The 24044-nt window shown below is 34.9% G+C and overlaps 2 protein-coding genes across 4 annotated transcripts; both read right to left on the bottom strand.

Moving 5' to 3' along the window:
* Window positions 642–21186, bottom strand: LOC18595057 (vacuolar protein sorting-associated protein 54, chloroplastic). Of its 3 annotated transcripts, none has more exons than XM_018123336.1 (19): window positions 20153–21186; window positions 19953–20015; window positions 17582–17661; window positions 17330–17447; window positions 14065–14142; window positions 11480–11633; window positions 11202–11290; window positions 9630–9886; window positions 8899–9070; window positions 8687–8770; window positions 8195–8601; window positions 7728–7881; window positions 7380–7461; window positions 5681–5760; window positions 4727–4888; window positions 2884–2951; window positions 1898–1978; window positions 1541–1783; window positions 642–1014 (listed from the first exon to the last, which is right to left on the bottom strand). In XM_018123336.1, the coding sequence occupies exons 1-18, from the start codon at window positions 20897–20899 to the stop codon at window positions 1648–1650; spliced, it is 3012 nt and encodes a 1003-aa protein (XP_017978825.1). In that variant the 5' UTR covers window positions 20900–21186; the 3' UTR covers window positions 642–1014; window positions 1541–1647. The 3 variants fall into 3 exon arrangements, with proteins under 3 accessions (XP_017978825.1, XP_017978823.1, XP_017978826.1); XM_018123334.1 differs by having other exon boundaries at window positions 642–1018; window positions 20153–21183; XM_018123337.1 differs by having other exon boundaries at window positions 642–1018; window positions 14065–14139; window positions 20153–21183.
* LOC18595056 lies at window positions 22397–23575 on the bottom strand. The gene has a single exon (XM_007022831.2). It carries the CDS (start codon window positions 23237–23239, stop codon window positions 22760–22762), a length of 480 nt encoding a protein of 159 aa, XP_007022893.1. The 5' UTR covers window positions 23240–23575; the 3' UTR covers window positions 22397–22759.

The following is a 24044-nucleotide window of genomic DNA, read 5'->3' as shown; positions in this document are numbered from 1 at the left end:
ATACCTAAATTGAAAATAACTCGAATTTGACATAACTTGAATCGAAACGGCTCATAACTGAATTGATTTGAAACCAAAATACTCTAAATTTGCACTATTCAAAAGATTAAATTAATTTTACATATCAACAACTTGATGGAAATGACTTGAATCTAAATATCTCAAGAGTCAAATTCGAAACAATCCGAACTCGTAATGATTCAAACTCAAAAGGACCCATATCCAAACTCGAAATTACTACAACTTCTTTCGATCCAAAAAGACCCAAGCGCCAATTGCCACCCCTAAGGAAAAGACAGTTGGTTCAATGAGAATGAAAATAACTAACTATAAGTAAATTGGATTGGGTGAAAGGAGTTCAATTTGAGTGTAGGAGATTACTTCAAGTGTAACCAAATTTAGGTTGCGAAGATTAAATTTATCTTTTTCATGTGTCTTCTACAGTTATATGATATACACCAGACTAAACTGTCCTCTGAAAATTCATGCATAATGTACAGTTAACTGATATACATGTAGATTCAACTAGATTACATTGTACTGATTAAAACATGAATAATTGAACACTCCATTTGGTTCATTCTTTTGTTATTTTTTTTAACCAAAAAACAAAAAAAAAAAAAAGAATAGAGATAATGTGATGCAACAACAAATGAAGAACGAAATTTATTTGCTACATCAATAACAATTAAAGTCCAATTCCATATAGCCCTAATAAAAAATAATGAGAAAACAAGAAAGGGAAAAGAGAACAAAATGCAAAACCAATGCTGATCACTCACTCAAATGGTTGGACTTTGGGGGAGGGAGAGGAAACTCAATTTGTTTCACTGTTTTTACTCAAAAATTACATGAAGGGAACAAAACATGGACGGACCCGACCATTCTATTCCATTACAAACTATGTAATGATTAAATGATGTGTATATGTAGATTCAACTGTGACTCCCAAAACTATTAATGCTTCCTTCCTGCCGCAACATTTCAATCTGATTTTGTACTATTTTTCACAATCTACCTGAAGCAAAAACAAAACATCAAACAACTCTTATTGTTAGCATCGAAAAAAAAGCACATCCCTTTTATCTTTCCAAAGAAATTTGCTTAATAAAATATGGGGATGTTATGCAATTTTGTCAAAAACCTAGCATGCACATTCATTCAAAGGGTAAAGGAATTAGGTGACAACTGATGAGCAAAAGACTCGAACATGAACCCCAGGGGAAAGTACTCAGAGATATACATGCCATTTGTTGTCATAACTCAAACCAAAATGAGGTTTATGAAATTTGAGGCTGCCCCAGGTTGCTGATAATAGATGCCACCTATTAGGCAACTTGTAACAAAAAAGCATCACATGAAATATATTGCACCCAATATCTCTACAACCAACCCGTGGTAAATGCTTCAAGATTAATGACTAAGGAAGAATAAGATTATGTTGTCAGATGAATTATTAGATATCTATATTTTGATTTTCTTACTTAAAACATTTCAATAATCAATCTAGAGGGAGAGAGAAACAGAATAGATTCCCTACCTCAATTTAATTCTACAAAGCAACTGCATAGGCTGAGAATTGGTTCTGACAAATCCCCAAGTGTTCCCTTCAAATGTGGTCTCTATTACTGTACAAAACAACAAACCTCAACCAGCCTCTGCCCCAAACCTTTGCACTAGAAACTCATCCAGTTGCCCCCAGTTAGGGGTAGCAGAATTGTTCAAATTATCAGTCGGCAATGATCGAATGCATCCAAGAATGTGTTTAATATCACGATGCAGCCTGCCATGAAAATTATTAAATAAACCATTATAAAGCCTGCCAGCTTGTTATCATAGAAAAAACAAACAGAATCATATTTGAAGTTCATATAAAAATCCACAAACAGTACAATACCTATCTTTTGCCTGAGGAGTGGTGATCTCTAAGCGTGAAAATGCTTCTGAAATTTGCGAATGGAAGATTACAACAACTTGCCTGCAAAGCGTAGCATGTGTAATTGAAGGGAACAATTCACTTTCATGAATAATTATTTCTTTCATTATTCATCAAGAGAAAATAAATGAATGTGCAGTTGCTTGATAAAAGTACAATGTTCTTTTCCGATATTCAGTAAGTTTCCATGTAGTAGAGCATGATCTTATCCCAACTCACCTAGAGTGAGGTAGATGACTTTAGTGTGTAACAAAATTTAATGTCAGTAAACAGAAGAGAAAGGGAAAAAAATCCACCAGTTAAAGGACAGAGCAAATCGTAAATGCTGCTAGAAGTTTTCACCAATCAAGATTTTACGTATATCATATCAGTATAATGGCAAATTTGATGAACGATAACCTTAAAGAAAGTTGTAGAAGTGCAAAAGTTGCTCATTCTTTATACCAAGATAAATGGATCTCTTCTCATAAATATTTGCCGGAATAGACTAACATGTAATTCAAGCCTTTCCCAGCCAAACATCATCAGGCCAGTCATTTTATCAAAAGATTCACTGGCATTGTAACAGGGATCAACAAAATATAAGATAAGATAAAAATCATTTACAACAGGACTTTAAAAGGCTTTAAATGAAATTGCACCTACTCCTCATATCATGGGCAGGAGATCTAACATTCAATGTCCATCTAGGAATATAAAATAAACCTAGGATAGGATTGCCATTCAACACTCCCAGAAATTTTCCATTGTTCAAATTTACCTCCTGGTCCAAAGAACATTTTGAAAATTTCTCCAAACAGTTTGCAAACGGCATATGAATAGCCATTATACTTCTTAGACAAAGTTTATCATGGCATGATAACCTTTTCTCTTAACAGGTTACACAATGGTATAAGGACGAATTAAGCAGGTTCCTGGAAATTGCTTAAAAGTTCAATTTGCCTCACCTGAAAATTGCTTGAACGTCTACTTCATGCAATGTTCGAGATAAAACACGTTGGAGGTAGCCAACTTCCTGCAAACAAATTGAACAGCCAATCAAAATCAATTCATCCGTGGCAATTATTGTCCAACATACAAACAAGTGAACTAGTGACACTTGAACAAGAAACCTAATACAAAAGTTAAAACCTACATTAAAATATACTTGTTAACACATTCCTTTAAGATCACATAAAAATGTACTATGCTTGCAGAGACCATGGTACCCCAAGTAAAATACTACAATGAAAATTAAATAAACAAAATGATGATTTGACATTAGTTTCAAATTATTTAAGGTCATACAAAAGAACGATAAACATAAGTGATGTTTTGGAAAATAGTTTCAACTGTTTTAAGCTTTTAAACTAACAGCTCAGTAACAACTCAACCACTAAATGAACATCAATAGGGAAAAAGAATAAAAACTGATAAGAAATATTGTCTTTTTGAAATAACAGAGCAAGAAAAAGAAAGCAGTTTTATATAATCACTGCCGGTCTTATCCACCAAAACCAAATCATCAAACAGAAGCACACACCAGAATACAAGGTTCTGGATCTGCCAACCAGGAACTTGCTAGGCATATAAGAGGATTGGAATAGTGCTACGATTAAAGCTAAGCTTGAGTTGGGGAGAGTGACTTTTAAGACAAAGGGTTCAGTTAAGGACTTAGAGGGAGTGCATCAAATGCAAATTTAACTTGGGCAGAAACGATAATGAAGTCACAATGAGAATCAGAGATCAAGACATACTGTAGAAAGAAGTTTCGATATCATAATCTGTGTGATTGAAGAATATAAGATTTGATCTAAAATAAATGCACATGTCAGATAGTGGATGTACTACATAGCCCTAATCGAAATTGAAGATCTTGATATGTTTTTCTAAATGTTTTCTGTTTTACTTTAATGATTAGTAATAATGTTCTCACTTTATTAAGTGCTCATGTTACTAGAATGTGATCTCATAATAAGTTTGAATCGCTAAGTAGATGGCTGATGGCATATATGTGTATCCAAGGCTAGGATTAAAAACAATGTAACTCTAGTCTAAATAGTCCTTTACACACATTAGGCAGCTGTAATAGAGTGGAATATCAACTATTACTGGTCCTACAATCCTAGACCCTAGTTTTCTTGTTCCAACTTCAATTTTACATCAGTTTTAGACTTTATTCTAGCTTTTTGTACCATATCTACTCCTGTACCGCATTGTCATGCCAAAATCAGCAGAGAATGTCTAAAAAAGACATAAAAACTATAAAAAAGAACCTTACCTTTTCTGCCTCAGTAAAGCACAATGGCATAATAGGATCCATGATCCCAATGCCAAACAGTTAAAAAAGAGGCTCAATTAAAAATTGAAAAACAGCAACAACACGAAAAACAAGCGATGGGGAAGGAAGACAAGCAAGCAAGATACACCATCTTAGGGGAAAAGAGGGGGGTGGGGATGGAGACAAACAAAAGAAAAAAGGGAACGGGTGGTAGATGGGCTTCAATGGGGAGGGGGGAACAAAAAAAAAAACAAGATGCATTATTTATACCGTTACTAGGAACCAAACACCCTTTTTGATGTCAAGTAATAATTACCTTAGAAAACTATCAAAAAGATTTAAAGATATGCTGCATAAAACACTAATTTCAAAACCTTTATACATATGTGTATGACACTCAATTTTTGCACGATTCTTCAACTAATAAAGTGCCCTTATAAACTGAATCCATCACAGACCAAAATGAAAAAGAACGGGATTAAACAAGGTAAGAACCCCTAGAATTAAATTGAGCTAATCACGGTAGCTACCTTTATAAGGGATCGAGCAAATTGACTGGGCTGTGGTTCAGCATCTTCTGGCCTATTCCAGCTTTCAACAATCTGGGGCAGTCCACGCAGATGAACCAACAACCTCTCTCTCATTATCTGAACAAGCTTTGTATGTATTTCATCACGATGAACCTTATAATCCTGAATTTAGAAAATGAAACAGTGTCAGAGATTTGGCAGAGAAAAGGTAAATTGAGCTATTAGACTACAATTGCACATATGATTCATATGTATCACTGAATTCTTGTCAGCAAAGACATACATACCCCTGTCACCATCCTGGTCACTATGCTCAAGACTCAACCAATGAGGGATAAACCACTTAACAGTAGCCATTTGACACTTCAATAAACATTAGTAGAACAAAGAAACAGAACGACACAAATAAAGACTAGCTACAAATGAAGTTTATGAACTGATTCAATTAAACTAAAGGGCACCCTCTTAGCTTTTAGTTTTCTTCTCAGATGCTCCTATTTAATTTTACCAGCCAACCAACACAGCTTTAATAACTATGTGTCAGTGACAAAGATATCTCTATCCAGATTGAAATAAATAAAAAGTTATTTTCTGTTAAATAGAAAATATGGAAAAAAAAATCATATCAGGAAATTTAAACAAAACATCATATCCAATCTATGTTGCTCAGACTCAAGAGTGTAGGACAAAGGTATGTGTCTGACCCAGGTACATATAATCTTTTCTAAGATTTTCCATAAAATTTGGAGGGCAGAAAACCACAGGCAAACTATGTTATAACAATAAACAACAAAATGCTGCAACATGCCCCAACCCTCAACCCACCCACCCACCCCCCCCCCAAAAAAAAAAAAAAAAAAGGAAAACAAAAACAAAAACAGAAACGAAGGATAAATAAATAAATGGAGAGTTGTCGATGTGGTAAAATGAAGAAAAAGAGATGAAGCCTTATACCTGTGCTACTCGATCAAACTCCAACAACAATAGTGACTTTCGAGGCTCGGGAACTTTCAGAAACAGGATTTGCCTGATTTCTTAGAACAGAAACATAGCAGTCATCAATTACTTGGCAAAATTTTTGGTTATATTTCAATCATGAATATGAAACTAACAAAAAAGGAAATGTATGTATGAAATAAGCAAGAAAGCAAAATCAGTTCATGTTTGAAAAGAATAGGATGTCTTAACCATAACTGTTAGAACCAAAGAACATAAACAGTTTGAACTCATAACATTCCTTGGTTTTATAAGGGTCATAAATCAACTTCATCTGACAGTTGATTTGCCAGTGTGCTGCTTTCACATTTCTAGTTCATCATTTATGAAAACAAATTTGTAAAAAGAGCAACTTAATTCTTTGGATTCTTGAAACTTGATCTTCTTTGCATCAATTTGGATCTGTTCACAGCAGTTTGGGGGGCAGCAAATCAATTTTCGAGACAGGGTCAAGCTTCTTATGCACAAAAAGTTAATGGGACAGTTTCAAATCATAGTTACCACGAACATGGTACGGCCTGAGACGTGACATGAGTTTAGGAATAAGGTATGAGGGTTAATTATTTGACGCTACGATCGGGGTATTCTTCATTGGTTCACTATTTTGGATCATGGTACACTGCCCTTTTGCTACTCACTGAGTAGCTTCTCTTTCATCTGCTTCTATTGCTAAAAGCATTACATCTACCATCTTTCTTTTACTTGCATAGGGAATCACATCCGAGACACGCAACTCATCATTTTGCACCACGTCAGTCCTACCACCACACTAAAGTAGGCTGCTAACCTGATTTTCTGTTAATTATATTATATTTATAAATGTACACAGACCTCAAGGCACTCTATCATTTACATTGTGTTTGGGTTGCGGGTATGGAAGGAAGGGGAAGGGAAGGGAGTGGGAATACTACCTCTCACTTTTTGGAAAAGATTTAAATGGGAGAGGGATTTAGTGGGGTTTATGTACACCTCCAAAGCCCTCCACACCTTGATTTTCTTAAACCCTCAAAACTGGAGAGTTTTGAAGAGGAAGGATTTCTCATTAAAATTTTTTACAGCAAAGACATTTATCCATATTTTAACATTTCATTTTAACTCATAAAGTATAAAATAGGAAAATGATATTATAAGTTATCATTCCCTTCACTTTCCACTCCTTACCAATTAAGGTTGGTGTACCCCTCCCTTCCCTTTCCCCCCTCATCTTTAAGCTATCAAAACAAGGGGAACCGTGTTTTCCCCTTCCCCCTCCCTTTCCTCTCCTTCCCTTCCCCTCATAGCTCCCAAACATAGTGTTTTAAGCACTCAGATTTCCATGTATTCATTTCTTTGATGTCGCTCTTCAACTCAAAACCATTGCCTTTATGATTTAGCATAAGTCTGTCCATGCACCAAAAGCACATGCACAATAAAAAATTAACAACAAAAAAAGGAAAAAAAATATAATCCTCCTAAACTCAAGAAACAGAAAATCTAACCAGACCAAAAAGACACCAAAGTTATTTAAAAATTGAAAAGATCCTCAGTCTGCGAACAGGATATAGCTAAAAGTTGCCAACAAGGATGATGCAGCTGATGCATTTCAAAAAACTTTCCTATCAGAGCAGCATAAACGATTTCAAAAAAGTAGTGACATAAGGATTATATCATAGCCTACCAGGAATAATAGCATATGTGAAACTAATGACTTGACTTGCCAAGGCCAAATGTTTAGAAGTAATGGACTTCAAACCAGAAACCTGCAATACCACACAAATTCAATAAAAAAAAACTATGACAATAGCCTAACGTCAAATTGAGTTCATGTAAATTACATCATAGACTTCTCAACATATAGTTCAAGATGTTTCTAGGCCACTACTTGGGCTCATGAATACATGCACAAGGAAAAGCGACATCTGATTAGACCCATCTCATATTCAGAACACTTCAGATTTTAATCAAATTATTCTCAAGTAGAACTTCTGAGAATGCAAATATCCTAGTTACCAAAACCACTTCATACCTGCATGGCTCCAGCACCCAGGACAAGTTGGCAAGTTCTCGTATTGAAAAATTTTAAAATCTCCACAACACGATGAACCACTTCCAAGGACAGTGATGGCAAAAGATGATTCATGTCAATGTACTCCGACAGCATCTTCACCAATATTAAGCCACTGAAAGGAGCAACAAAGAAAAACAAATGGTATTATGGCTTGTTTCTTATGCAAATTTTGTCTAACTATTACTAAACATGTATCAAGTGTATATACAAAAATACAGTCAACATAGTCACATTGCTAAACATAATAGAGCAAACTATTGCTCCAGAGAGAGGATTAAAATCCTAACTAAAAGCTCAACTTCATAAGGAACACATTTTAGGAAAAGGAAAGCATAGGAGTGTAAGAAGAAGAGAACAACTTATAAATAGATAACGAAGAAGAAGAAAAGAAAAAAAAATAACAATAATAAAACAAGATAACTAACCAGTTTACCATGTGATAACCAACACCTCCATATTCAAGCATTTGAGTAGTAGGTTTTCCACGTTCCTTCATGTTACTACTGTTACTCTGAGATGAAGTTACTGAATCAGATTTCATTTTCTCAATCGCCTCAGCCTTCCCTTGGGCAGCATTGAGTGCAGTTGCGCCACTAGAGTCAGTCTGCTCTTGTTGCTCTAAAGCACCCTGTAATCCAGTGTCAGCCACTTGTGAACCTTCATTGCTTGCAACCATATCACTGTAGCTTGTCATATTAGTTTCAGCATTATCCTTGTTTCCAGAAATTATTGCTTCAGAATGAAGTAGTGAAGACACAATTGCCTGAAATTCATCAGGAACATCAACTTCTACCCATGTCTCCTGGTCAAGCACTGCTTTTATTTTTGTCATCTGCAGTAGATGATAAAAAAAAATTATTCCAGTATCAACAGAATGAAATACGAAAAACAACTGACAATTGGAATCAGGAAATAACTCGAGATTCATGCTGGAAATCAACAAAGGATTTGGCCTGTGACTGTAGTGTTCCACGTATGCTATATCCCAACCTTCCGCCAATCTGTTGAAGTTCACATGGAATACCATCACCACCACAGATAGGATATTCAAATCCATTATATCTTCTCTTCTTTTTTTTCTTTTCCAGAAAATCCTTTATTTCAATATAGAGAAGAAAACAATGAATACCTTCTCTGTAGCAGTTATAAACTCTTGAGTGATGTTATATATGCTCAAAAACTCTTGCAATCTCAACCTAGGATGAAGAAGAGCACGAACCCCAAGCAGCTTTGCCCACCTTCCATGAGCAGCATCACAAGCTGCAAAGACTGCTTCAGTGTTTTCTCTTAAAACATCAGCCCTGCCAAGGATCAAATTTTCCTAGAGTATTATAAATAAGATACAAATGCCAAACAGACAAGTCTTGAGTTTTTTATTTCACCAATTTAATTTAAAATACAACAAGCTAACATATTTGCACTACATCATTCTGCAGCATTTAGACGATTCTGAGTTTCTTTTCTTTCGACAATTTTATTTAAATTAAAATATTTTTGCCTTAGAGAATTTGATTCAGATTTATCAATTTTAAAGCCAAACGTTACAACTTTCACTAGAAAGGTCAGAAAATTATCATTGTTCACATCTTGAGTATCCAAAGGTTTTGGAAATTGAAAAACGATACATTTTGAAAACAGTTAAGAAGATTTTGCCACTACTCTCTTCCTACATAAATCCACAATATTTTCCATTTACCAATACAATTGTGGGAAGAAATAGGAAATTACCATTTAAAACCCTCGGGAGCATATTCCTATCTACCCCAACCACCAAAAACCACCTCATATGCTAAGAGAGTATGTTCCAGCACAAATATTGTTCGAACATTGCTAATTAGCAAAGATACTAGAGGGCTAAACCTGAAATTTTTTGACAAATTAGAGGGGCTTATTGCATCACTTGCTTTCCCTGGGGATGAAAGAGCCTTGGCAGTACTCCTCAAAGGCGCATATGGAAGAAGTGGACCACCTTGACCATTACTCTCTTGAGAAGATTCTGCCACCATGGCACCAAGAGCAATTGCAGAAGCAACTGAATCAGCAGCATAATGACCATCAAGGTTGCACATTATCCACTCAATGGCCCTTTTCACTTCAGCAGCCCGCACTAAATGTGCCTGCATTCACTAAAAGAAATGAAATCATATTACATCTTACTTAAATACTAAGCAAAACTAAAAATTTTCATAAAGAAGCAACTATACCAAGCTTAACATCATATTAAAAGTTAATCAAGCATAGAAAGATACTGTGACAGGTAACTTCTTTATGTTAAATAGAACAAGTGCTCCCCATTTTTGTTGGGGAAAATATATATCCAAAGGAGACACATATTGCAAGCCAGTAACCCTAGAATTAATTGATTACAAGAATATTGATTAGTAACCAAGGTCTAGGATTAATTGATGCAACCCTAGAATAGTCTTCTAGACTCATTCTAAGAAGCCACCCTGTTTTAATATCATCTCTTATCATAGACCCTAATGATATCATTACAACTTCAATTATTTATCAATATTTAGCCACTGTTCTGTTTTGTCTTATACTTTCAACCTTGGTTTAAGACCCTAATGATCTCTTTACAACTTTATTTATACATCCAGCCATCTTGAGGATAAGCTTTCAGTTTAACCAAAAATTTGAGACAAATTTCCAAACTCAATGTCCCTCATTTGTTGGACAGGCTCATTTGGCTCTTATCCCCAAAGAAAACCAAATTTAAAAAAGTGAAGAAACAATGAATAACAAGGGTGCATAAATGACACAATACCCAATCTAATAATTGAATGTTATGGTATCACAATCCTGTGCAGAATAAATGCCTCAATTGCACAAGACAGCAATCCAAACCCATGTTGCAACAGGAGCTCAAGCCTCTCATAGGATAAGTCCACCCTCAATCCCCATAATCCTGTCAAAAGGACAGCCTTAAGGAGCGGACATATTACCATCTGCTATGAAACAAATGACCTGACTTTGACACCCTAGCAAACTTACACCAATACCCAGAAATCACTCTTTTTACCTAGTCAATGTTAGAACCCGTTTGTTAGACATAGTTTATTAACTGATAACCAAACCCATGGCTCATCTCATTTACCAATCAAATCACAGAAGGCCTTGACCAGAGAACAGCAAATGGACAATGAACTATTAATACTTCAAACCTTAATTCAGATGCTTCAGTGAATGTACACAAGATTGGCTTGCTCAGAATGCCATTATAACAGCAAACTCAGTTCTCTTTCAGTTTATCCTAGTCATGATCATTTTCCTCCATCAAACATTTAAATTAGTTTCCAAGAAAGATCTTTATCATATTCAAGCCATAAAAAAGTCTCAGACCTTATGCAGGATGTCATAAATTATGCCTTCCATATCATTTAAAACTTCAATAAATGCTTAGTCTGGTAGTAGGCCAGTATACATTACCTGTACAATCTTGAAAATAGCAGCCAAAAGTTGAACAAAGCTTTCAGATGACAAGCTCCTCAATTTGCTTGCAAGTGATGAGCCTCCACCTTAAGTCATCAGATGGTAAGCATTAACAACTAGAAGCAACAGAGTAGACACACACACATGCAAACACAAAAATCACCGCAATCCATAGAGAAGGGGCAAGAAGTTTGAGAACTCCACAAATAAATAATTTTACACATGCTGTGTGTGAAGATGAACATGGAAGATTTACTTATCCAAGTAGTTCCTACCATCTATGTCCATAGAACGCTCTGCAGTTAAATCAGACTCCAGAGGTCGAGCAACAAGAACAGGAAGCAGCTCTGCAACAGCAGTCTTAATAGCAGTTTTCATATCAGCAGTAAGTGTATCACGATATGTCCTCAGGACAAAGGGGAGCTTGGCCTGAAAAACAACCACCATATTGTGAGATGGTTTTTTCTATAATGGATTTAACCTTAGATTCCACCACTAAAAGTAGAAAGCTAAAAGTGCATGATAAAGGTAAGAAAGATAAAAAGGAAACGGGGTTAATAGATTGGATTATGCAACTGCATGTCTGCAATAAGTCTTCCTTGTAGAACTTTCTTGAAGGAATTGAAGAAAATAGTTCTGGGGTCAATTACCCACTTGGTTACCAAAGTTTCGTACCTTTCGGTTTTAGTCACTCACCTTTTAAAGTTATGTTTTGATCACCAAGATTAGAGAAGTTATGCATTTTTTCACTCACTCCCTGTTCGAGACTATGGAAACTCAAACCTGACATTCCTCATCACCCATTTTTGGTGACCAAAACATAAGTTTTGCAAGGTGGTGCAAAAACAGAACAGCTTGAAAACTTGGATGACCAAAATTTTTGTTGAATTTTACTTCATGTTATTACATGCCACATGCCACTGGCAAAAAAACTGACTCATAATGCCAGGTATGAGTTCTTTTAGTGTCTAGTGGCAGGTGACCAAGAAATGCCCAAATTTTATACCATTAGTGACCAAAATGTAACTTTTGAAAGTTGAGTGACCAAATTAGAAAAGTCTAGAATTTTGGTGATCAACTGGGCAATTTTCCCCAAAATAATTATTGTAAGATAATTTTCTATAGAACCAAATACACGCACTAGGTACAACAGAGACATGGGATAGAAAAGAAATCTTCTGTTTCTAGCGACCAATCACACATTGATCTGAAATATAAGGGCAGGGTAGGGCTCTTCCCATTTTATGTTCCTCCCCACAACATTTACTAATCAACATTGAAGCATACAGGGGTCCAAGCACATGCATGACCCTACCTAAGTCAAGGCCATTTCTGCCTATGACTCACTAGCCTAGAACATATAGGCCTCATTTTTTTAAGTGAGCGTAAAGCTCTCATTTTTGGCTAAGCCAATGAGCTTGTAATAAATTCATGTTCAGCTTAAAGCTGGGTTAAGTAGCTAAGCCAAGCCTGAATAGATTTTCTGAATCTCACGTTGAGCTCAATTATTATTTGAGCATGATAAAGTTTAGTCAAGCCGGGTTTGAATAAGAAAAACCTCAGCTCACGTCAGCTCATTTACACTTGTAATTTAAAACTTTCAACTGTGATATAACAATGTGATTTTGCATATAACTGACAACTAATTTGATCATAACTCAACATTCAGAAACATAAACGTTATTATGAAATATGTTGAACAATTTTGAAGTGTACAAATTTGAATATAGAAAGCTCTTTCTAACCCATATTTCAATAGAAATCATTGCTACTTTAAAATTTCCTTCAGATTTAGCTTTCAAAGAAACTCTTCTGGGGCAACTTTCAATGGTACATGAACGAACTACAAGATTTTACGTTTTAAGAAAACTGAAATTAAAATATTCTTCCACAAAACAATGAGACACCAAGAGTTATTCCTTCAGCAATCTTTTGAACATATATTTGAAATATGCTTAGATTCTCGACTAAACACATCAATCAATCAGTTTCTCCCAGGGACCCCATGAGACATATTTGACCTTGAAAGACTTCAATATTGTTCCATCCAATCCTTATCCTTCCAAATTCCTTCCAAGTTCTTCAAATTGTCTACTAGCTTTACTATTCTTCCAAGATTTGGTGTGATATAATCACAGCCACCAAATATATTTCAAAAGTAAATTCTTGAGCATTTAAACAAGTTCAGAAACTTTGCAAGAATTAAATAGATAACATAATAATAAAATTGAGGTATCACTTGATATCTTTTTCATCTTCTATAAGATCAAAAAAACATATAAAAAAAAAGGGACTAGTATAACAGTTATGTCATCAACCAGGCAAGATGACAATTTGATATCTTTTTAACTAATTTGTTACGATTAATAAATTCTGAATTGCATATATATCTAAAATTTCACATGTAAACCTTATTGGTGCTGACAGGTTGCTTCTGGCACGGTGTGTTTTTATATTGTCCTAAAGAGCTCTTTGTTATCATTGTTTCTGGCCAGATATTTACAAGTATTTGTTCTTAAATATAACCTTAAGTTTAATACAAGACTACATAAAAAGCAGTTCAAAAAGTTAAACCAATCTCACCAATTCTAGACATATCAAAACAATGATTCAAGTTGAAGTTAAAGCTCAAGCCTAAAGTAGAACATCACATTAAGCAGGGCTCTTAAAAATCTCCTCCAATAAATAATAGTAACAGAATACATTTCAGGGTTGCTCAACTTTCGCTAATTTGAAGCTTTTGCTTACTATGAAGTCTTTCATGGAAAATAAAAAGACCAAGCTATACATCTCTGGTATACAACTCAACTTTGAAAACAACAAAGACATAATGAAATGGGAAAGAGGGAAAATCACTCACTGTTCGAAGCAAACCAATGATGAGGGGCAGAAGACGATCTCGAAAATTAGTGGTTTCCTCCTCATCCAACTTAACCTGCTAACATAACCATTCTAGTTATAAGTCCAAATGCATCATCAAACTTACTCATAAAAGTCCCTGTAACAATATATAAAGAAATAAACATGGATAAAGTATGAACAAGCCCTCAAACTCTGAATTTGCACTTACCATCAAACTATTATTTGGTTCAATCAAGCCATTAAATCACTATTTTTATGCAATCAAGGTCAAACCATTACAGAATATGGAAAATTCCATTCGTTTCCAAGCCACTGCCTCCCTGTCATGATGTGGTAGGTAAACCGTTGACTTTGATTTTTTTTTTTTTGACAAGTAAAATCACCAGTCAGATTAAGACAAAAATATGTGGTAAAATTATTTTATTTATATCAATAACTTATCAACTAATTTCACTGGGCCCCTTTCTCTCTTCTCCCTAACTTCTTATCACAGCACTGTTGCAGGCAAAGCAATTAGCTAAGGCCTTTTTCTCTGTGTGTGTGTGTGTGTATGCAATTTGAAATCAATTTTCAATAGCCAACAAGGAAAGCCTATGCAATTATTTCAACATATTCCATTTCTCACAATGAAACCTCTTGTTTCACAATAATTTCTAAAACGACATACAAACACTATTCAATGATGCTCAAGCCAGTCATAGCAAACTCCCTGATGCAGATTCAAGAAAAGTCAACATATATTCCAAAATTATTTGGGATTATAGTCTGTATGACTGCATTTGACATTGGATTAACTGAGGACCTTATTAACTAAAATAGATGATATTAAGTCCCATTTTTAAATGTCTTTAGATTTGAAAGTTGCAGGTTTTATGTTTTATTGTTTTCCAAAGCTTTTAAGAACCAAGAGTATTATGGCAACTTCCAAATTAATCAAAATTGAAGGTTTTATTAATGGATTTGGAATTACTTCAAATCAAGACTTCAATAGAGCATAAGGATTAGTAAAGTCCTAGATAGAGACGAGTAAGAGTGCCAGTCCATATATACCAATGTAACCTTTCTATTGGGATGTTCAAGAAAAATAAAACTATGCTAAGGTTCTTAACATATTTTTTACTCATTCCCAAATCAAAATAAGCCCATGACCTAGCAACGAATCCCACACCAACTTCATTTTGCTGAGACAACAATTTTAAACCCATATCTTATTTCTATTGAAGAACCTAAGGAAAAGGATGGAGGAAACCATACCTAGTTGATGTCAAAACCTTTTTCCAGCATTCTTTGCTCTTGCATGTGCTATGCAATCAACCTTAGGTGTGACTCCTAAGGAACCCTAAGTCAAGTGTGATACTTAGATATAACCCCTTCACTTCTAATTGAGTGTCTGCAACTTTCGCTGAGAATGCAGACATGATATCAGTTTATCTTGTTACCATAAAACCCTAAATACCTCTTCTTTTAAGCCATTACTAAGCAAACCTCAAACAACCATCCAACTTCAAATCTAATCAGTAAATTACTGTTCAATAGTACTGTCCACAGTAACAGAACAGCTTCTAAACAGCTCTAAAGATCCCTGATTTCTTCTCTGAGCTAAATCCTGACTCAAACATTGTACAAACCTAACTGCTTTTGGAATTGGGCTTGGTTTTTTGTGTTGACACAATTTCCATGTTATATTTTCCTTTTTTAATTCTAATTATATGCCACAGAGTTGCCGCACCATAACTTTGATAGACAGTTATTTTGCCTAATTCCACTCATCATCAATTTTGGATAAGATCAGACAAAGATAAAAGTTTATTAGATTTATTGAACAAAAATAAAATAGTTTCATGACTCGATTGCACAAGTCAATGAAGTTCAAGGGCTTTTTCATGCATTATCTCAAATAAGTAAAATAATATTAGTGGAAAGGAAAAATAATTAAATTAAGTAGACACAAGCAGCATAGTATGTAAAGACCAGGGCAAGTCAAAACATTCAGACAATCAGCGACAATCTTATATTCCCCCATATCAAATGACAGGAGAAGCAAAGCTGCAAAATATCAGACCACCACAACCATAATAGCAGCAATACCATGAATAGCAGTTATTGTGCAAGTTTATAGGAAAGAAGAGAGCAATCAAGAGAAGGCAGGCAAATAATTCCCAATTTTATATAGTACATGAAAATTTCATGACCTTCAAGAGATGATAGTTTTATGAGCCTAGAAGGACATGCAAACCTTTAAGTACTAGAAAGAAAAGAAAATGACACAAAGAAAAATAATGTAAACAGCACTTTAACAGTTCAAAGCAATTCTAGCAAATTGAGGCTCCATTTGATTCCTCCTTTTGCTACTTTCATTTTGCTACCAAACCTAAAAGGTAAAGAGCATACAGATCTAAAAGAAAATAATATTGGTAAACAATTACTAGTTTTGAAGAACAAAACACTTGATTTTACTATTACATAGGATAGTTCTGTTATTCAGTGTCCCATTTTAGTTATTTGCTCATTTTTTAATCAATTATTTGCTTTTGACTTTTAGCAACCTTTTAGGAAGCAAAAACATATAGCAAAAAGCAAGTAGTAAAAACATCAAACCAAACTGAGCATTATTTATAAGCTGCACAAACTTCCTTTTTCTTCACTTTTAATCCATTGGGATCTACAACATCCACAACTCTTCAACATAAAACCAATTATAAAGTCCAACTAGTTTAGTAGTTGAGTTGTGTCAAGTTTAAAGCGGATATGAAGACCATCACATGAAGAATATTATATTTCCGAAGCCATCATGGTCCGTGTCGGACATCCTGGTAAGTTACCATGAGTATTGCATCAAAAGTCAGCTTTAAAAGCCCTCAAATCGAGCCGTTTTCTATTGTTTCCAATTTAAACTTGAATTGAAAGGCAAGAAATATAATGCAAATAATAATAATGCAGGCGCACTCCTTTAATATTGACAAGAAATGCCCAAATTAATGACCAAGTGCAGCACAGTGCACGATTATCTATATCTAGGTCAGGTCTACCAAAACTTCTCATTGCAAAATGAAAATTAAATTATAAGGCTCCCTGCCACATAATTGGCAATGCAACAAGTTAGCACTTGTAGTGTTTCACTGCTTGGACCTTCCTAGGACTGCCTTGCTCATAATCAGTCGAGAAAAATGAAATGGTATTTATCATCCACCATTACTAAAGATACAAGCAGCCAAACAGAAGGATTCAAGTTCAAAAGAAGAAAAGAATGTAATTAAGCTTACTTCAACATCTTTTCCATTCAAGGAACTGGATGCCCTGGCTTTTGCTTTCAACAATATAACTGCATCCGCATCTCCAGTATCATGTATTGAAGCACACATAAATTCTGCCGAAAGAATGCTGCAACAAGGAATAATGAATATTAACATACCACAAATTAATAAATCATTTCACAAGCAGAAATCTTGTGAATAACATTTTCTCTATCATTAATGTCGCCATAAATTGGGAAAAACAAATACATAAATAAATACCTGTTTATGGAATCTATAGAAGCCACTACATGATCTCGAAGGTGACGAAAGCAATGTAAACCAGTAAGCTCATCCCCATCCTATCAAAGGCACAGATTCATAAGATAACTAAAATTTGAATTCCAGCAGTGCTTCATTGTGGTTTTGTTGTTTATATGAGATCTTATTAGCTTACACGTACAACATGCAAAAATTCATAAGATAACTAAAATTTGAACTACAGCAGTGCTTCATTGTGGTTTTGTTGTTTATATGAGATCTTATGAGCTTACACATACAACACGCAAAGAAGGTGATGGTCTCCTAAAATTTTAACAAAGTAATCGCCTAGTTCGGCTAACCTACATCTGCAAGTAGAGGCGAGTAAAAATTTCCACTATAATGAAGAAGATGGTAAAGATTACAATGAGCTTTAGTGTCCAAAACTCATAAGGAACCACTACAACACCACAACCTGAGCGCCATTACTCTCAAAGCTCCTAAATTCTCATTTTTCTTTTCTACCAAAACAAGCCGAGTGTGCCACCAAATTCTCTTACAAAACACACTTTTATACCCCACATTTCAATTTTCCTTGAATGACTTTAACGAGCTTTAAACCAAATTGAAAATAATGGAAACAAAAAAGTCAAGTAGGGGCAACAAAAAAAGAAGTCCAGGGGGGGAAACTGTGGCGTTCAACTTTCAAAATCATTTCCAACAAATCTCCACCTTGCCTTGAAGCACAGTCTCTTTAGATGATGCCAGGATTGTTGTAACATTATCATATACTCGTGTTAGTGACAAATGGATTCTTTACACATTTTGCATTAGCACTTCTAGAGACTTGTTTGCCACACATGAGAAGTGTGATGGCTGAATACTAATGGGTGATGATCATGCTTGTAAAGTTACATTTGCACTATCCGAATCAAGATGTTTTGACGGTATTGCTAGTAGATTGACAATATTGAGCACATCCCCCAAATGAAGAACCAAACCATACTTCCACTGAAGTCTTCAGCTCAATATCTATAGATGGAGATCTATTCACTAAATAGCACACAATAGTTTCCACTTCAGCCTAGAAGTCCCTATTGAGCCTAGCATTTGATATCATAGATTGAGCCTGCTCCAAGAGAGTCCTATTCATGTCTTTTACAACCCCATTTTGCTGTGATGTATGTCGAGAAGTGTGGTGTCTCACTGTTCTTTCTCACAGAACTCATCAAAGTCACCTGAGCCATACTCCAAACTATTATTTATTTGCAACTGATTGATTTTCTTCCCATTTGGTTTTCAATCGAAGCCTTCAATTGTTTAAAATGCTTTAGGAATTACACCCAAACCTTCCTCAAGGAATCATGGATAAAAGTTAACAAATGTTGTAACCACCCTCACAAATAGTCAAAGGAACCCCAAAGACCAGTACAAATGTAGTCCACTGTACCTTTGGTACTAGGAATCCTAGTGTTGAACTTCATTCAAGTCTATTTTGCTAAACACATAATGCTTGAACAATTCTAGCTTTCCAATATACTGCCCACGAAAAAAAAGCCTCACCTACACAATGCTGTCAAATCTCTCTACCATATGCCCAAGCCACACATGCCACAACCAAGTGGTGTTTGAATCTCACTTCAAGAATGTGCCAAACATTTAAAGATTCTTACAATACCGTCAAACATTTTGAAACAAACCGTGCCAATGCACACCACTTTACCGGTGTGATCATCTGCATCCCAGCTATCCCATCGCTATAAAAGATTGATGTGCTATGTTTCTAAAAGAATTGCTATAGCTCTAATTTCCCCATTAGGAATCAGACTAGATCAGAAGCCTGTCACCACTTCATTCAAAACCTACTAACAAGCCCATTACTTTTTATCAATATGAGGTGATCATAGCATCATATAAGACTGTGATTTAGGCAATTCAATCTTCTGTGTGCAAGGCAGAAGCCCCGAAAAAAGGTTTTTCATCAATGGGTGATCAAAAGATTGAATCACTACGCGTATCTTGGTGGTGTTTCCTTTTGGCTAACTCTATTTCATTTTCTATCGATAAAAAAAAGCATAAAATCACGCCACGCCAGTAAAAGAGTTAAGTTAAGCTACTAAGCTAAGCCGTTGTTAGGGAACTTAGTTGTTACCCAATGATGCTAACCAAAACCACCTCCTGTTGCCAAATTCAAAAAATTAAGTATTTGGTGGAATTCATCACTAGAAAGACCAAGCTCAGTGATGTTTTGCAAAACAAAAGAAACATTTTGCACAGCATATCATTCCTAGGGATTTCAGTAAACCTATTAGGAATGCAAAGTAACATAACTTTAAAAAAATAAAAAATAAAAAAGCAAAGAATATGATTTCATTGAAAGATGAATGCATACCAACAAGTGCTGCAGGTCATCAATAACATCCAAAGCTCCAGCACACTCTGCAGATGCAACAAGCTGCATAACCGATAAAAATAAATCAAACTCCTCTCCAAGCATTAACAAAGTAGCCTCTTCAAATCTATATTGTTTTCCTTTCTTTCTTGGTGAATGACACAAAATAAAAGAGAAAAAAAGGAAATTTAAAAGCTGACCAATTTAAGAGCGGATAACGCTTGGTTAACAGATAGAATAAGCTTCAATTTATGTTGGAGTGCAAACAAATTGGTCCTATTGGCATTCAACTCCTGAATCTGCCTAGCAGAGTCAACCAAATCAGTGTCTAAAAGCCGAATAGTTTCCTTTAACTCGCGAATCCGACTGCAACCTTCCACAATCTTAACATTCAAGTCCTGCAACTGCCCTTGCGCTTCAAAGAAAGAATTGGAGCGCAGCGAAATCTCCTTGACCAAATGCAGCTCCACCACGTCCAGGTAGTGTGACAACTTCTCCTGAAGCACAATGTTTTCAGAAACATCGGTGAAAGGGCAGGCTGCCCGGAAAGTGGGTCCATCTTCGAGTGCGAAATCTTCCTTAAAATAGAGTGCCGGGACCTCCCTCAAACAAGCGACGAGGGCCTCCCCAATGTTGTCGACATCGAGGGTTTGCTCCTTGGTGGAGTGGTTGCGAATGTCCTCGAAGCGATGGTAGGAGTCAGAGACGGAAGAGACGTAGGATTGGAAGTCGGATCGTGTGAGGTCGGAGGAGGCTTTGGTTGAAATTAAGGGCGCGAACTCGGGAGGAGAAACGGACCACCAACCAACCCAAGAGGCCTCCAATCTGGCAGCGTGAGGGTTGTTGAGGATCGAAGAGAGACTTTGGCTACCCGCATCGGTCACGGAGAATGAAGGGCTTCGACCTACTGGGGACGACCTTCCCGATGGGGAAGGCTGCGGATCCATTTTCAAGATCTACAAATCATCAATCAACAAAAATTGGCTTCTCAATTTTGCTTTCTAGTCATCAAACTGTTTCTTTCCCTTAAATTTCTTTTTCGTTCCTTTGGATCGAAATTCTGAAAAGAAATGATAAAAAGGCGAATCCAATGTGTTGGTTTGAATTGAATCAATGGTGATTTTGGGATCTGGAAAGAATGGGAAAGAAGCGAGAGATCTGAGAAGAAGAGATGGAAGTGCAAAGCGTAGGAAAGAAAGCTGAAATGGCTGGACCGGACCGCCTTCTTGGGTCCCGCCACTCTTCTCAATCCGAGCCGACCCGCATTAGCTGAATTTTTTTCCTTAATTAATCATATAATTAAAATATTAAATCAAAACCAAAAAATGAAAAAAAAAATTAATAATCATATGTGTTATTTTTTCAAGAAGAAGATGTAAATTTATTATCACGGTTTGGTATTAATTATTTTGAGTTCTTATTGAACAATGATCATTGGTAAAATAAAATAAAAGAAATAATTATTTTTTTCAATCAAATATATTATTTTAATAAATATAATTTTAATATTATATTTTAAAGTTCGAACTTATATAATTAATTTTAATTGAAGGATAATATTTCATAATCGAACAAAGAATCATAATTAGGGGCGCAATAAACTTTAAGTCAGAAATATATAAATATATATATATATATAATATCATAATATGCAAATTATAAAAAGTTATCATGTAAGGAAATTATGATATTAACCGATTTAAAGTGACCTTCAATTGTTTTTAAAATTTTCAGAGAGATTAATCAATCAAGTGAATTTTTAATTAATTGAAACGAAACTTATTGAATTATTAAAAACTAATATGGAATCAAAGTTAATATCTATTAATATATAATTGACTTTTATTAATAATTAGAAACATCATGATAGTTAAAAGTGCTTATTAATAAATCGTGGAAGAATTATGTCGTCTGAAATTATAAATATTTAATTTTGAAGAATTCATATTTACGAAATAAAAAAAAGAAAAAAATCAGGACAATTTAAAACAAAGTGCAATCATCACACGTGTGCATTAGTAAGTTGGTAGCTTAAAGGGTTGAGCCACCACTTCTATCTATGAATCTATATGAAATTTTTTTTCGATCAATCAAAATTCACGTGCTTAAAAAAATAAAAATAAATTTGGTTGAATTTTTTACGTAAATTATTTGTGTTATTGTTTGGAGTATCAATCGGTATTTTTTAATGTGATCGAACCATTGACACAAATCAAGTACGGATTCAAAATTTATAACCAATACAAGTAAGCATTTTAAGTTAATTAAAAAAAATTTATGATTGAAATACAAATTAATGTAAAAGGCCACAAACAAAATTAACAACTTTATTCTTATTATTGCATAGAAACAATATATTAAATTGAATTAGTTTATTTTTCCAATAAAATGAAAGAAATAAAGGATAAAAAATTGCCCAAAAGGCCAGAAAAAGCCAAGAAGAATTTCTCAAAGTATAAACAATAGACATCTATCATCTGATGATGGCCATTGGCTATGGATCAAATTCCCAAGAAACACAAAACCTCATGAAGGAGGATAAATGGACAATGTCACTGTTACTTAAACAGTGCTTTGGTCATTGTGAGAGAAAAGCACTGTTGAAGGAACAGTCGAGAGATAAGCACATACTACTAATTAATTAATTGTAGAATTCAATTACAGAACGTGGGAACACAAGCATATCATAAGGTTTATACTATATATATATATATATATATATATATATATATATATATATGAGGTATGATTTGAGATCTGGGAATATTGTATACTCTGAGGCATAAGCTCGTGTATGAGGAAAAACCCTACATTGTTAACCGGAGAAGATGCTTCTTGTTGGACCCTAAGCGCGGTTCACGCTTGGCTTTCACCAAACGGCTCAAAACTTTGGCATACCGACTCATCATTCCTTTCAGCTTCGCCCCCCCATGGACCCCATCCTGCTGGTTTTTCTTCACCAGCTGAAGCTGTTTCTCTTCTTGGTTGAAATGTTGAACCAGTGAGCTCCTGCCTGATGATCTGCAGCTGGTCTCCTCCTTTGCTTCTCCTCCATCACCGTTGATGAGTTGCTTCAAGCTTTTATGATCACTACTCTCTTCCCCTTCATCTTCATCATCATCATCATCATCAGCTGCTTTTCTTGGGAAGATTTTCAGAGGATTATCCCATTTGGAGGAAGCAATGTTGGATGTACCGTTAGCTTCCTGGAGATCCAATGGCTTCCGGGTTCTCTTGGACAGTGTAATGTCATAATGGCGCTTGCTGGGATTGCAGTGGCTTCCCATTATGGGTGGAAAAACAAAGCAGGCATGGGATGGAAGGGAAGAAGAAGCGGGTGAGGGAGGGATAAGCGAGGTTTGCTTGGAGGGCAATTAAATTAAAGAGTAGTTTTAAAGGTGAAATGTCTGTTTTCGTATTGTCCCTCTCTCCAAACTGAAAGATTAACCATTCCCCCAATACACAAATAGCTGCTAAATGAAGAAGAAGGTGAAATGGCACCAACCAGCTTCTATTTCTTGTCTTCATTTTTCTCATCTCCTTCACACTTCAGTACTCTCGCCCCTTCCTTACCAGCTTTTTTTTTCTTCTTAATTCTATATAAAAGGACTAGCAAAGGCTGCCGTACACTATTGAGAAACTTGATTTGTAAACTTATTTAGTTTTATTTTTAAAATTTAAAATCGCACAAAATTAAACTTAAGTTTTGACCTATGACACGCACTACCAATTTAATTCTTTTATTTATATTTAACGTATTATCAATGTATTATATATACATTATAACCTAATCGCAAAATTTAAAAATCTTTTTCAATAAATATCTTTTAAACTTATTTATTAACAAAATTACAAGATTTGATTTATTGATAGCATATAAAACTTAAAAACTGCAACTTTTTCTTTAATCAAAATGAAAAGGGTTTTTTTTATCATTATTTTTTGAAAATAATTAGTAACTTTTAAATATGCATTGATTTGGATATAAAACCTTTTTATTGATAGTTAAGCTCAAAACCTACATCCAAATTCAAAAAGTGGTGTTTTTTTTTCATCTGTGAGGTATAATTTCTAATAATTTTAATTTTATTT

This window comes from Theobroma cacao, chromosome 6 (genome assembly GCF_000208745.1).
Source record: "Theobroma cacao cultivar B97-61/B2 chromosome 6, Criollo_cocoa_genome_V2, whole genome shotgun sequence".
Classification (NCBI taxonomy): domain Eukaryota; kingdom Viridiplantae; phylum Streptophyta; class Magnoliopsida; order Malvales; family Malvaceae; genus Theobroma; species Theobroma cacao.
The sequence above is the reverse complement of the archived record's forward strand: the minus strand, read 5'-3'. Positions and strand labels throughout refer to the sequence as shown.